Genomic DNA, 15998 nt, shown 5'->3' on the forward strand with positions numbered 1-15998 from the left:
CTCTCTTCCCCTTTATTTGCATGCCATTAAAGCCTGAGTGGTAACAGACAGCCCACCCACTGGTGCAGACACTTCTTCTTTTTCAAGACACATAGATGCCTGCAGAGAGACAAACGTGTGGAAATCGGCATTTACGAACGTATCTTCTGTTGATGTCATCATGCGCTGGTTACTGGCTGGATGCTGTGGACTTGCTTTAATCAATATTTCAGGTAAATATGAACTCTTCGTACAAGCTCAGTTTAATCTAATCACTAACTAGAAAATGAAATTGATGCAAAGATCTTTTTGTGCTCAATACTAAAACTTGTGAAACGTTGAATGCTATTACAACACTTCAGATTTCATAATGTTATATGCAGGCATTTAATTGACTATTTATGGCTGTTTAACCATGGCTACAATGCACACAATTGTTTTGCATGTTATTTTTGACTCCACTGTACCATTACTTCCTGACCATCTGGTGAAAAGAGGAAGTTGTCTTCTGAGACAAACAATTGTTATTCTAATAGACAGTATACTTACACCAAAACTAACCATCAAGTTACTTTATTTGAGACGTTTTTTTATGTTTTTGAGATAAATATGTGTTACTGTTACATAGACTAATGTTTGATGTTAACTAATACAGATTAAGACTGTCTTTTTAATTGCGTGATGGTGATGACTATTAATAAGATTACATGTACCAATCTAGATTGCATCTCTTGGTAATTTTTTGACGAGTAATCTGACTTTTCAGATTAATATAATGATTGTTGAATTGTAGAATATGGACATCAAATTTACACAGAACCAAAGATTACTTGTTTTTTTCAAACTAAAAGTCCAAATAACTAATTTACAATTATAGAAAAGCAGATAGAGCAGCACATATTTACATTTGAGAAGCTGGAACAAGTATACATTCTTGATAAATGGCCTGAAATATCAAATTTGTATTTAAATACATTTTCAATCGACTGAAGGATTTACTGATTCAGATCAGACCTTTGAGATATAATGAATCGCTGGGTGCAAAAACTAAAATGTTGTATAACTCTACAATGAGAGCAGGTCGTTTAGAGATGAATAATTGATTGTGTAGCCTTCAGAAAAGTGACAAAAAATGTTAGGTGCCTGTTCTCAAACATATAAAGCCGCTGCTTTGTTGGATTTGAATTTTTGTAAAGTTATCTTTTGTGTTTTTTACTTTTTGTTTGACAAAATAAGCAATGTTGGGCTCTCTTTTTGTTTCTTTTGGACACACTCACTGATCTTTAATAAATATAAAAATGAGCTGCAACCCTATTGGTTTAAAATCATCATCACTGCAAGCAATGGAACTTTTGATATACCATGTTTGAGTTTTACATAACTGCTGCTGTAACTGTGTCACAATGACAATGATCCTTCCTTTGCTTGCTCAGTGGCCCTACACCAAAACTTGCCGATCTCCCAGAAGCCCCGGTTCTATGGAGTGAAAGCCGGACGTGATGTTGGCATTTTCTGTCTGTGCTCGAACAAGCACAAGTCAACCATTGTCGAGTGGCACAGAGTCACTGAGTACAACCAAGTGATTGATGGAAACTCAAGCAAGTTAGCGACAGGAAAGAAGTATGAATTTATTAACGTCAGTAACAACCAAAATATCTTTCTCCTCATCCATGATGTGAGCGTCGATGACAACGGAGTGTACTTCTGTAAGACAAAGGATCATTGGGGACCTGGAACTGCAGTTCAAGTAATCAGTAAGTGTCTGGGACAGTATGTCTTGCAGACTTGCAGAAACATGATGCAATGATGCAATCTTCCCTCTCACAGGGAATACTGGTGGCCAGGGAAGCTATAGAAGCAAGATGAAGGATGTTCTCATCATCCTCCAGGCCCTGCTGTTGGCTGTGTGTATTGCTGCTGTACTGCTACGCAAACATCAACAGGTGAGAAACAAGATGCACAAAACCCTTAAATAAATATATGCTTTAAGAATGTACATTGCTGTGTTAAAATGGCAAACAGCTGATGATGTGCATAAAAAATCTGGTGACAAAATAAAGTAATGACTGAGAAGGAAGTAGACAAACTGCTCTTTTAGCAGCTTATTTTTCGAGGACTGCCGCTGACCATGATCATAAATCTGTTTAATATTCCTGATTCATCAATTCGTCTTTAAGAATTTCCCAGATACCCAGACTTCTTCATATTGCCTGGGTTTTTTTCTTATTTTAAAAGATAGACAGATAGACAGACAGACAGACTAAAATCACAGATTAAAGACACTTTTCAAAAAGTTTGATGTTCTCAGCAAAGATTTCCTTACGACAAATGTTTGTTTCCCTGGGCAAATGTGTTGATATTATCCACACCGTTTATACAGTAGGCTGCAGACGTAAAACTACTTGAATCCTATGGCTTAAATGTATTGAATGTAAACATTGATATCTGCACAGTTGCTCAATGGATTTTATTATTCAAACTGCATTTGAAGTTTCCATTACTCTTAATTTGTTTGCTATTTGAACTGCGAAAGTTAGCCCATACCAATTTCATAATAAGGAATGACCCCAGGTCCTCCACACACCTTTTTGTCCTTTCTCCAGACATTTTTTTAAAAGCTTTTTGTCCCTTGATGTAGAGGTAACAGGTGTTTTTACATTAAAAAATACACACTTTAATTTAGCTTGATTTCAATTTATTTTAAAGAAGCAAAGAAAAGATTACAATGTTTCCTGATCTAAAGTTACGTAACCTAGGATTTCTTTTATTTTGCTGTATTATGTGTTTATCAACAGCTGGTCCTAACTTGTTTTTTTTATGTTTTTAATTTTTTGAACAGTTGGAAAAGAAGGACAGTATATATGAAGAACCTGAAATTGATCACATCTATGAGGTTTGTCGGAATATTTCAATGTTATAGTAATATTCATCAGGCATTCAGATCCAAGAAGTACTAATACCAAACTGTGAAGCTAAAGTCCTGCGTTTGAAACTTTACTCTATGCGTCACTATTATATATGACTTTTTGGATTCATACTGCTGTCTGCAGCTTTATATCTGTAAGATCATCAGAGGGGGAATTTTCTCAAAACCTAAGGAACATTTCATCCTTCAGTCATTCAGGAAGAGTTAACAAGTTAAAACCATTTGCTGAAAGGTTACATAATTGTATTCACAGAGAGTCACAGAGTTTTGCTAGAGGAAAAACACCTTTCACACAAAGCTTGCTTAACATAAAAAAGATGAGAAATGAAAGCCTAAAACCTTTATACATGCTGTCATAAATGAAGTTATATTGTGTAATAGAGCTTCTAGATTTAAAAAGATCAGATTTTGACAGGCACCTGATATATTAGTCAAGCTTTTTTGTAAGAATCCCGTAAAAAAGCTTCTCTTTTGAAGAAAGAAAATGTCTGACATGCTGTTGGAAAATAACAGAATGCCAGAGAATGCAATCCAAAAGTCAATGGATCATTGGCTGCATTTATAATCATGATCAGAGATGTTAAAGACATTTGAATGATGACTGCTCTTCTGTAACATTTAGCAGCTGCTTATCTCTGAGTCATGTCTGAATTACTGTCCATGCAAATTAAAGTAAACTGAACATAAGCATAAGATTCTGAAAAGCTATAGCACACACATATACTGTACATGTTCAGTGACCTAAAAGTGACTTATTTCTGTGTCTCAGGGCTTGGCGATTGAGACGTGTTCTGGAGGTCTATATGAGGAACTCTCAGTGTACGCGCAGGCTGAAGGAGCTGAGGCCCCATGGCAGTAGTGTGCCTCACAATAACTCTCCATTATGAAGTACGAATGATACTTTAAGAGCCCTTTGTAGAGTTTAGTCATTCTGCTACGCCACCAGTTTGTTTATAAGTGTGTAACTGAATGTTCATTCTAAAATGCTTGCTTTATGTGCTGTTGATGATATGCTATTTAGTGGTTTGAAGTCCAGTGAAGTGTAAAGGAGCTATTTTACAATTCAGACTTGTTGTTGGTGCTTTAAGAGGCTTTTATAAATACAATAAAAGTGTTATTTTATAAAGGCTACTCTGACTTTAATATCTGCTTTATAAATGTGTTTGTGTAAACGTAACTATATCAAGAGACTGAATGTTGATGTAGCAGGAATAAAAATAAAAGCTGTTTCCCTTTGCTTGAGAAGGACTTTTATTATTTGCTTTTGCAGGTAAAAAAAAAAGAAAACGACAAAACATAAATAAATAGTTAACATAAATTGAACAACAACATATTTACTTGTGAACCAATAAATACACGAGTAAAAAAACAAAAGTAATAACAGAAGGATTTTTTACTTAAAGAGAGATGAAGCCAGCTCTGCTCTCAGCTCAAATAAAAAACTCAATCAAATAAATAGATATTTAAATAAATAGGTAAATTAATATTATGGAAACAAGTAAATGGTGACATGGCCAATGTGTGACAGATGTTAGTTGGTGAGAAGAGAAGAAGCCAGCAGGTCTGCTCTCACAAGATGGGTTTTCATCTCCCTCCTGATCAGCTCCCAGGCTTCAGCACTGTGGTCCTGCACACAGAAGAATATCACCATTATTAAAACACGGTGGTTGTATACATTAGATGAATTGATTGATATATAGATAGACTTACCATTGGCTCCAGGACATGGCTTGTGAGTCTCTTGAAATACATCTGTATCTTCCTGTTCTTCTTCTTGTGGCTGTGGTTCCCGATCTAAAAGAATGAAAATATTTTATAATTTTCATCAACAGGATTTGGTGTCAGTAAAAGGGACCTGATGCTTGAGCATTTATGGAACAAGTAAGACTATGTCAATCCACAGTGAGACTTACACAGGAGCGAAGGCCGTCAGCCAACTGGGTTACAATCTGGAGGAAGTTCTCTTCTGTGTTTTTCACCCATGATGCATTATTCTTATCTTCATCGAACAGTACAACCATCTCCTCCAGAATCTGAACTGTGAAACTGAGTTTGTCCTCAGCCTGAAAGAAGATCAATCATAGGTTAAAAATAAATTTAAAAAATGTTTCACTGAAAACTATTTCATTCACAGAAATTGAGAAAAAGAAGCTCTGTGTTTGAATTTTGATATTTTTTCCAAAAGTTGAGGCTGACTTACTGATGCTTTGGATACTATGTTGTACAGATGGTTAGGGAAGTCCACTCCAGCACCCTCAGTGGTGTTGGTGGAGTTGTTAGCCTGCATCCCACACAAACACAGACATTATAAAGTAAACAAACAATAACATAAACTCATGATGTCAAGGGTGAGGGAAATAGGACCCAAGTGCAGCAGCAAAGGGAGGCGGGTATAGGTACAAACAAAAGGCGAGCTTTATTCAAAAGCCATGAAAATCACCGGACTTGACACATGAAGGACGATAAGGAACTGACAAAGAACACAAGGGACAGTAGGACTAAATACAAACACACTAATCACAACACAAGCCACAGCTGGGAAGAGGACGAAGAAACAGGAGAGCAACAGGTGACAACAATGAAACAATCAGACTCCAGGAAAACCAAAAGACAGGAAGTAAAAATACACATGACACAACGGAGGGAAAACATTTCAAAATAAAACAGGAAACAGACACAAAACAAGGATCATGACACATGATCGTCAATCCATCATCGATGAATTTAAAGACAATCTAAAAGGAGTGCACTTACCATGCTATCTATTAGATCCAAAGAGTTTTTGCTGAACTGTTTGAATTTATGCTGCATCCATTTGCAGCTCAGAGATGAGCCTGCAGCGCACAGACTGAGAGACAGGCACACGAAGAAGATCCCGTTGAGCATTTTTAAAAAGGTACAAATGTACTTTGTATGGAGAATATAGTTATTTCTCTTGGTAGCCAGTGGAAGTGTTGGAGCAGAGCTGCAGCACCTCATTTATACTAAAAGGCAAGTGATTTCATTTTCCTGACATAGGCGGATGATCACTAATGAGAAAGTTGACCACAAAATAAGCCGGTATAATGACACACGCATTTCGGGTTCTAATATATCTTTATCAATTAAGTAGTAAAACTATTGGATTTAAAGCTGAAATGCCGCTCTTAATGTGACTGTAATTGGCTAAAGCACAATACGATAATTCCATATAGAACATTCATAATTATAAAATAATACCCCTTGAACTCAGCGTATTCATTATTACGCAGATAGTAAATGTAGTGCTTTGAGTCGCTTATTACGTTTTTTCTGAGCCTTATTTTGACATTTTTACGTTCATGTAATAGATTTGCCCAGGTATTTTCGAGATTCAATATTGTACGTATTTATTCATTTTTATATGCAGTTTTTTTGGTGGGGGAATTGTGTTAAAACATAATAGTTCCACAAGTATATACAAGGTAATTCTCCATTTGTTGTAGCTAATTGCCACGATCCGTATTTCATTGTCCATTTTTACAACTGTAGATAGGACTTCAGCGCGTCCACATACCTACCTAACATGCCATAAGAAAGAAAGTGCTTCCCAAAAATGAAACTAGAAGAGACTGTGGCCTGCGTTATATGACATGTTCTCCAATGTGAAAATAACAATTTGTTGATATTTTTTGCTGACATGAAATATATTCATATATATATTGCATTTAAAATAATATTTGTTTTCATATCATATATATTTTTCAAATTGGTGAATTATTGTGTTATTATTTGTGTAGGCCTATTGTTTTGAACAAAATTACATTTTATTTCCAGAATCATTAAATTAATATATACTCTAGAAAATATGAATGTGTTTATCGTTTTCATTCCTATTACACAAATTAAATGGATGCAGTTTTTTTTTTAAAGTAAACTTAAAAAGCATTTGTTTATAATTCTGTTTCAGGACAGTCAAAGATAGAATTGACAACAAGTTGGATTTAAAAGCGATTAAAGAGAAATCAATCATTTATAAGGCTACATTTCATTTTGTGTTAAAAGTATTACTTAAAATGTCATCTGTTCAATCTAACCTTGGGTAGGCTACTCTAAATATTTGTTGATAAAGGCTGATATTCGTCTATAAAAAACATGACAGGGGTTTTGCTATCAGTTATATACATGTTATTTAATTTGAACTTCAATCACAGTACGGATAGCCAGAGATACTAAGATCATTGATTGAAGGAAAAAAAAACAAGCAATGTGAACTTTTTCAGATACCAGTTAAATTATTACAATGAACAGATGAGCTTCAAATTATTCCAAATAAAACGGAGTAGCCGATTCTATTTCTAGTGTAATGTAGCATCATTAGGAAGGAGGATCAATTATTAAACACATTGCTGTAATATTAACCTACTGAGCTGATTAACGATTTGTTTTGTTTTTTGGAGAGTAAATTACAAATGCAATGCAACAAAAAAAAAAGAGCCTACAAATAACAGCAACATTCCTATTATAAAAATAAAATATGCAATGACACGAGTTATACCACAATTGCTAACATTTAATCACTTATAAGACCCAAAACAATAACAAGTCAATGTTATTAGGCTATAAATCGATTTATATAAAAGGCTTTAATCTACACAGCAACTAAACTGTGAGGGAGAATCCCATCTCTGGTTCTCACGTTTAAAGCCGCCATATTCTTGTTAAAACAACATGAAATGTCACTGATCCATTGATACATGGACGAGCGTCACAGCGGCCGCAGTTTCATTTTCTTTTGAAGGGAACTTCCTGTTTCCTGCAATAGTGAAGGTGCAGACAGTGCAATAAACTCTGCAAGCATTTTGATTAATGATTTATGAATGTGATAACCAAACACAGGACAAATTGTACAATTGAAACAATTCAAGAGTGATTTGTTTTTATTTGTCTGATGAATAAACACAGAAATAATGCATTCGAATAATTTAAGATGGATTTTTTAATGCATCATCCTTAAGGGATCGAAAATGTGTGCTGTAAATCTAATTTAAATACAGGCTGAAAATAATCACAATTGAGAATATAAATAAATGTTAAAATATTTTAAAAATAATTATCTGGAATTGTATTGCAGCTAGGGCAATTCATTTTGGACGTCTATAATTTTAATCATATTCGGAAATAAAAGTGAAATATTATTCTTATATAATTTTAAGTATTGAGTGGTAAACAATTCTAACACGTGTTTTTAAGTGGTAATTGACTAACTGTCACGTTTTGAGGGGGTAAAAGCGTGTCATCCTCACGTCTCCCAGTGTGGACCAACGTTCACGTCTTGCCGTGATACTGGGTTGACAATATAGCCTCTGAGTATTTATTTCATTATTTTTCAACTCGCATTAGGACGCTTATTCAAATCCGAAATGTGTGATGCATTATACATGTGTAAAGGTCTGAGGTTTCTGTGTGTGTGAAAAACACATGTAGGCCTACTATGTTGGGAAAATGAAATGGGTGTGCTTTATAGTAGGCCTATAAATGAGGTGCTGCAGCTCTGCTCCAACACTTCCACTGGCTACCAAGAGAAATCACTATATTCTCCATACAAAGTACATTTGTACCTTTTTAAAAATGCTCAACGGGATCTTCTTCGTGTGCCTGTCTCTCAGTCTGTGCGCTGCAGGCTCCTCTGTGAGTTGCAAATGGATGCAGCATAAATTCCAGCAGTTTAGCAAAAACTCTTTGGATCTAATAGATAGCATGGTAAGTGCAACTATTTTGGATGTTCTTTAAATTCATCGATGATGGATTGACGATCATTGTTTTGTGTCTGTTTCCTGTTTTATTTTGAAATGTTTTCCCTCCGTTGTGTCATGTGTATTTTTACTTCCTGTCTTTTGGTTTTCCTGGAGTCTGATTGTTTCATTGTTGTCACCTGTTGATCTCCTGTTTCTTCGTCCCCTCCCCAGCTGTGGCTTGTGTTGTGATTAGTGTGTTTGTATTCAGTCCTACTGTCCCTTGTGTTCTTTGTCAGTTCCTTATCGTCCTTCATGTGTCAAGTCCGGTGATTTTCATGTCCTGGATTTTCCCAAACTTTGTATTTTTGTAAAACAGCTTTTGGAATAAAGCTCGCCTTTTGTTTGTACCTATACCCGCCTCCCTTTGTTGCTGCACTTGGGTCCTATTTCCCTCACCCTTGACATCATGAGTTTATGTTATTGTTTGTTTACTTTATAATGTGTGTGTTTGTGTGGGATGCAGGCTAACAACTCCACCAACACCACTGAGGGTGCTGGAGTGGACTTCCCTAACCATCTGTACAACGTAGCATCTAAAGCATCAGTAAGTCAGCCTCAACTTTTGGAAAAAATATCAAAATTCAAACACATAGCTTCTTTTTCTCAATTTCTGTGAATGAAATAGTTTTCAGTGAAACATTTTTTTAAATTCATTTTTAACCTATGATTGATCTTCTTTCAGGCTGAGGACAAACTCCGTTTCACAGTTCAGATTCTGGAGGAGATGGTTGTACTGTTCGATGAAGATAAGAATAATGCATCATGGGTGAAAAACACAGAAGAGAACTTCCTCCAGATTGTAACCCAGTTGGCTGACGGCCTTCGCTCCTGTGTAAGTCTCACTGATTGACATAGTCTTACTTGTTCCATAAATGCTCAAGCATCAGGTCTCTTTTACTGACACCAAATCCTGTTGATGAAAATTATAAAATATTTTCATTCTTTTCATTCTTTTAGATCGGGAACCACAGCCACAAGAAGAAGAACAGGAAGATACAGATGTATTTCAAGAGACTCACAAGCCATGTCCTGGAGCCAAAGGTAAGTCTATCTATATATCAATCAATTCATCTAATGTATACAACCACCGTGTTTTAATAATGGTGATATTCTTCTGTGTGCAGGACCACAGTGCTGAAGCCTGGGAGCTGATCAGGAGGGAGATGAAAACCCATCTTGTGAGAGCAGACCTGCTGGCTTCTTCTCTTCTCACCAACTAACATCTGTCACACATTGGCCATGTCACCATTTACTTGTTTCCATAATATTAATTTACCTATTTATTTAAATATCTATTTATTTGATTGAGTTTTTTATTTGAGCTGAGAGCAGAGCTGGCTTCATCTCTCTTTAAGTAAAAAATCCTTCTGTTATTGCTTTTGTTTTTTTACTCGTGTATTTATTGGTTCACAAGTAAATATGTTGTTGTTCAATTTATGTTAACTATTTATTTATGTTTTGTTGTTTTCTTTTTTTTTTTACCTGCAAATAATAAAAGTCCTTCTCAAACAAAGGGAAACAGCTTTTATTTTTATTCCTGCTACATCAACATTAAGTCTCTTGATATAGTTGAGTTTACACAAACACATTTATAAAGCAGATGTCTTCTCACCAACTAACATCTGTCACACATGGGCCATGTCACCATTTATTTGCGTATTTGCTTTTCATTTATCTATTTATTTAAATATCTATTTATTTGATTATTGAGTTGTTTATGTCTTTATAGATAATGCTGGCAGCATAAGAGCAGACAAGCTGGCCTCATTTGTTCTAAAAAAAAGATTCATCTGTTTATTTATTTATTAACATATTTATTTAACTATTGAGTTATTTTGCATTTATTAGTCATGTATTTGTCTTTGTTGATCAAGATGCTTATTTGTCTACTTGCAGAAAAATGGGTTGAAGTCAATAAAAATAAACTTTCCTGAGCAAAAGTAAATATGTTTCTGTTGTGTTTATCCCTGTCATGCAAACAACATGTAGATTTTGCAGATGTAGTATGCAGATTTTTCTTTTAAAAAGTAAAGTTAAACAACTTGCAAAATGTGTTGAGCCTTGTTTAGACTTCTAGACATTAGTAGGCAGGCTATCATTTAACAGTGAATCTTCATGCTGGCCTTTATGTTCTTCCACAATCGCACCAATGGGCATAATTTCTGAACACATCTTTTCTACAAAAGCGCAGCAGAAATAAACATAGCTGCTATCAGTCGTTTTTTTGTTACCCTGTTAATCTTATCTGATTTTGTCTGTCCCGTTCAATCTAACCTGTGGGACCTTAATTTAGACAGATCATGACATTATTGCACAAAAAATGTAAGGGAAAAATGTTAAAATACATCAGGGAATGCAATCGAGTCGAGATGCCTCACAGGAAATACATGCAAACGATATTCAAAGAACAGATACAGAAAAATGACAAAAACGATAATGTTTAAGACGAAGAATAAAAAGGGATCCAAGAGGATGGTGCTGGAGGTCCAGCTAATGCCATGCCAAATAACTATATCTTTACGTAATGCTTTTTGGAGGTGTTTTGGTTGAGTACAATAACTTTTGTACTCTAAAGATAAAGTTTTGCCTGTTTATCATCCGAAAATTGCTGGTCATCAAGGTGTTTATGTTTTTAAGACATGCTTTTTAAAAACAGTATTTATACATTTTATGTTTATTTACATTTCATCTGCATGAAAATTAACATTTATTGAGAGTTTTCTAATATTATTGCCTATAGGAGTATATATACAGCACCTGTGGTGAGAAGACCAAGTAAAGAACCTTGTGGGACTCCATTACTATTTTTTGCTTGAATGAACGTTAAATAAATACATATTCCAAAAAACTATAGAGGAAAATTCATTATCTGATGCAATTAGAAGGTTATTTGTTACTTTGACCATGGCTGTCTCTGTTAAATGATACACTCTAAACATTGTCTAGAAGTCTCTAATAGTCTATATTTTTAAGAATCTTATTGTGAAAATACAAAAGAACTATCATCAATATTAACAGTAAATATACTTTTAAGTACAAAAAGTACAATGTGTCAGGGTGAAGCAGGATAGCACCCAAGTGCAGGACAGATACAGGTTTAAACCAAAAAATACCTTTCAAGGCTAACAAGATACATACAGACTGAACTCTCTCCCTCAAGAATGCATTCAATTTCGACAAGGATCTGACCACAACTGAAAGACGAACAAATAACTCAAATACCAGCAAGAGTAATCACAAAGACAAGACACATGTGGGGAGGGAGGAAAAACACAGGAGCACCAGGCGAACACAACCAGGTAATCAAACAGGAGGGAAACACCAAGACAGGAAGTAAAAGCAGACATAACTAGGGGGGCGCACACTTTTCATAATAAAACTAAAAAACAAAGACAAATTGACAATACAAAATAAGAAACAGACAGATCATGAAAAGACAAGATAGCATGTACCTTTATTAATCCCCGTGGGGAAATTCAGTGGTTCAAGCAGCAACAGAATAAGAGTGAAAAACAGGACAGTGTGGTTCGTACAGGATAATAAAACAAACATAAAATGATAACAATTATGTACAGGTATCTGTTAAGACAAAACACGGAATTAAGGACTTCAGTGAACATAAATACATTTTGAATCCGGATTGTTAAATATACAATGCAAATAGACAATGTACCACATTGCATCCTATATCAGATTTATGTATCTTGTATTGCTGCATCATAATTATTGAGTGCGTTCATACCTTGAATTTTGCAGCTGGTTGAAATGAAGCTAATGTTTAACTTTATATTTAAGTATGTTGTTAATTACCCAGTAAGATCATTAATCTTGGTATTTTGTACCTTTAAGTAAGATGTGAGATGTATTGATGTAGAAATAATGTTTCTGCATGTTGTTTGATACTGTAAAAGGAACATCTCTACATCCCTTTTTAATGTGACAGGAATAAAAACAATCAACTTACATATTTTCTTTAAAAAAAAAAAGTTTTTATTGATTAAAACACAAGAAATGTAGCTAAAACATACACAGATGTGCTCAAGGCAAATTTAATTTAACAAATGTATAAGCATCTTGATCAACACAGACAAATACATAATCAATGAATACACAGATATCTAATAAATAAATAAATAAATAAATAAATAAATAAACTGTATGTTACAAAATAAATTAACACATTTGTGATAGACAGAGATTATTCTTTGAGTAAGAAAACAAGCAGGCTCTCATGCTGCTCCGATTATTGCTAGTACTACGTTAACCCTGCACAATAAAAGCAATTATTAAATAAATAATATACAAATAAATACATAAATAGGAATAAAGCAAATTAGCATATTTGCTTTTGCGTGGAGAAGGGTTATTTTGCTCATTTCGCAGATTGAATAAAATGATGTTAATTAGCATAAACAAACACATGATTAATAATACACAAATAACTTGATAAGTAAATAAATAAATAAATATGTTAATAAATATATGATTTTTTAAATGTAGGAGTACAGATTAAGCCATCATTTCTGCTCTCATGCTGCTTACATTATCAAAAAAACCTCAATATTTAAATAAATAAAAATGTAATAAATAGATAAAGAACTAGCATGTTCGGAAATAAATGGTGACATGGCCAATGTGTGACAGATGTTAGTTGATGAGAAGAGAAGAAGCCAGCAGGTCTGCTCTCACAAGATGGGTTTTCATCTCCTTCCTGATCAGCTCCCAGGCTTCAGCACTGTGGTCCTGCACACAGAAGAATATCATCATAATTAAAGTAAAGTAAATAGATAGATAGATAGATAGATAGATAGATAGATAGATAGATAGATAGATAGATAGATAGATAGATAGATAGATAGATAGATAGATAGATAGATAGATAGATAGATAGATAGATAGATAGATAGATAGATAGATAGATAGATAGATAGATAGATAGATAGATAGATAGATAGATAGATAGATAGATAGATAGATAGATAGATAGATAGATAGATAGATAGATAGATAGATAGATAGATAGACTTACCATTGTTTTCAGGATATGGCTTGAGAGTCTTCGAAAATACATGTGTAGCTTTGTGTTCTCCTTCTTGTGGGTCCCAATCTAAATATATTATAAGAAAATGAATATTAAAACAATTTATATCACCTGTCATGTACTCACAGTTGTGCCTGGCACATGTGTCAGGACTTTTGTAAAAGATATCTAATTAAATGCTGTGTACTTACACAGGAGCGAAGGCCTTTTTCCTGCCTGGTTACAACCTGGAGGAAGTTCTCCTCTGTGTTCTCCTCCCATGATGATTTGCTGGTATCCTTCTCAAACAGGGACACCATCTCCTCCAGAATCTGAACTATGAAATGGAGTTTGTCCTCCGCCTGGAAGAAGAAGATCAAATACAGATTACAAAAGGAACAGAATCACTGATTTATTTCACTAAAACATATTTGCTATATAGAGAAGAATGAAGCCATGTGTTTGTATTTTGCTATTTATTTCAAAGGTTGAGGCTGACTTACTGATGCTTTGGATGCCTGATTGTACACATGGTGAGGGAAGCCCACTCCAGCATCCTCAGTGGTGTTGGTGGAGTTGTTAGCCTGCATCACACACAAACATACATCATATAGTAAACAGTCACTTAAGTAAACTCATCCAATGACTTAACACAAAAATCCAAAAGGAGTGCACTTACCATGGTATCTATTATATCCACAGAGTTTTTACTAAACTGCTTGAATTTTTGCTGCATCCATCTGCAGCTTAGAGAGGAGCCTACAGCGCACAGACTGAGAGACAGGCACACGAAGAAGATCCCGTTGAGCATTTTTAAAAAGGTACAAATGTACTTTGTATGGAGAATCTAGTGATTTCTCTTGGTAGCCAGTGGAAGTGTTGGAGCAGAGCTGCAGCACCTCATTTATACCGTACGGCGCACCTATTTCATTTTCGAAACAATCAGCGGGATTTACCAGTTCGAAGCACATTATGACGGTATAACCTTTGAAAATGCGGAGCAGTATTTAAACTCTAATAAAAAAAACAAATGCAACTATAAAATAATGTTGCACATGTATTTAATTAGGAGACTAATTAGAATTACAAGTGATATGATAAGTGTATGACATCATGTTGTATGTTGAGGTCGACTTTGAAGTCTGTTTATAAACAGGTAGGTCTGGTAGGTTAAATGTTGGGTGATTATATTTTAGATTTAAAATAACGTAGGCTAATTTTTTTTCTTGAAATAACTCGTAGGCCTACTGCTAATAAGGTCTTTGAGTTGTTTTATTTTGAAATGTAATGGTTTAATCCTTTTCAGTTTGGTTTTGTATTTTTAAGATAAGGATGCAAGAAAATACTTCTATACATGTTTTTTTTATTTCAGTCTTCGGGCTATTTGTATGATTTAAATGTGTTTAAAATGTATACATAGGTCCTATGTGTTTAAACAACACACAATTGTTATTGTGATTGGCATATCAGTGTTTGATGGTTACATTTAAAATTAATGTTTACAAATGTGGATTTAAATGCAGCGTGTCAACAACATACCACACATATCATAAAAGGAAAGAAAGTGCTTCCCCAAAGTGAAAGTAAACAGCGGGCTGCGTTACGTGAAACTGTGACGTTCCCAGACTGCAATGTGAAAACGTCATATCGTTTCTGAAACTTGAAAAGACAAACGACAGATATGCCTTTATTGTCCTCCAGAGGGGGAATTCAGATGTTTCCTTGGCATTTCATCATCTTCTTTAGTGGTATTGTTAAATTGCCATTTCTATCCATGGTTCTTGATTGGCTGAATTGTATTAAACGCATACGTCACAAGAATAAATGGGCTTTTTTGTCATTTTGTTAATATTCTAATGAAGTGTATGCTTTTTTCCCTTTAACAATAGCATGTAGAATATCAAACACTCCCTATTTGAAGTAGCTTATTCAAAATAGGGTAATAACTAAAAATGCAAACTATACAAGAGGAATTAAAGACAGAATCAATGAGGCAATGTTCATGTTATACGAATATTGACACATAAATGAAGAAGTTCAAAGGTTAGCATTAATTGACAACCATTAAAGTAATAAAGTAATGAGAATTGGATTAGAATGTTGTAACAAATGGCACCCCTTGTTGAAAAGCAGTGTTTGACTAATAATTGTTTGAAGTAAATTACTGTGTTTTAAAGTGGCAGTTGTTTCAGAAATGGATTGTTATTCAGCAAAAACCACCCATTGTTGGGGGATAATTTTATCTCTCTGACTGTTTATTCTATTTTAACTTTAACTTTACTTTCTGCAGCTTATTATTTCTTGACACACACAGAAA

The 15998-nt window shown here is 34.5% G+C and overlaps 3 protein-coding genes across 3 annotated transcripts; 2 read left to right on the forward strand and 1 right to left on the reverse strand.

Moving 5' to 3' along the window:
* Nucleotides 1-4150, forward strand: cd79b (CD79b molecule, immunoglobulin-associated beta). The gene is made up of 5 exons (XM_063893214.1): nt 1-212; nt 1413-1733; nt 1807-1922; nt 2819-2872; nt 3675-4150. The coding sequence occupies exons 1-5, from the start codon at nt 161-163 to the stop codon at nt 3762-3764; spliced, it is 633 nt and encodes a 210-aa protein (XP_063749284.1). The 5' UTR covers nt 1-160; the 3' UTR covers nt 3765-4150.
* A 21-nt stretch (nt 4151-4171) lies between these two features.
* LOC134871102 (uncharacterized) lies at nt 4172-14519 on the reverse strand. Its single transcript, XM_063893699.1, has 10 exons — nt 14361-14519; nt 14185-14265; nt 13894-14043; nt 13691-13768; nt 13311-13404; nt 5346-5440; nt 5106-5186; nt 4819-4968; nt 4616-4699; nt 4172-4532 (listed from the first exon to the last, which is right to left on the reverse strand). Exons 1-10 carry the CDS (start codon nt 14490-14492, stop codon nt 4437-4439), a joined length of 1041 nt encoding a protein of 346 aa, XP_063749769.1. The 5' UTR covers nt 14493-14519; the 3' UTR covers nt 4172-4436.
* On the forward strand, nt 8480-10383 carry LOC134870800 (interferon a3-like). The gene is made up of 5 exons (XM_063893215.1): nt 8480-8626; nt 9125-9205; nt 9344-9493; nt 9619-9702; nt 9786-10383. The coding sequence occupies exons 1-5, from the start codon at nt 8495-8497 to the stop codon at nt 9879-9881; spliced, it is 543 nt and encodes a 180-aa protein (XP_063749285.1). The 5' UTR covers nt 8480-8494; the 3' UTR covers nt 9882-10383.
* Nucleotides 14520-15998: the final 1479 nt, after the last annotated feature.

The sequence above is a fragment of the Eleginops maclovinus genome, chromosome 10 (genome assembly GCF_036324505.1).
Source record: "Eleginops maclovinus isolate JMC-PN-2008 ecotype Puerto Natales chromosome 10, JC_Emac_rtc_rv5, whole genome shotgun sequence".
NCBI lineage: Eukaryota > Metazoa > Chordata > Actinopteri > Perciformes > Eleginopidae > Eleginops > Eleginops maclovinus.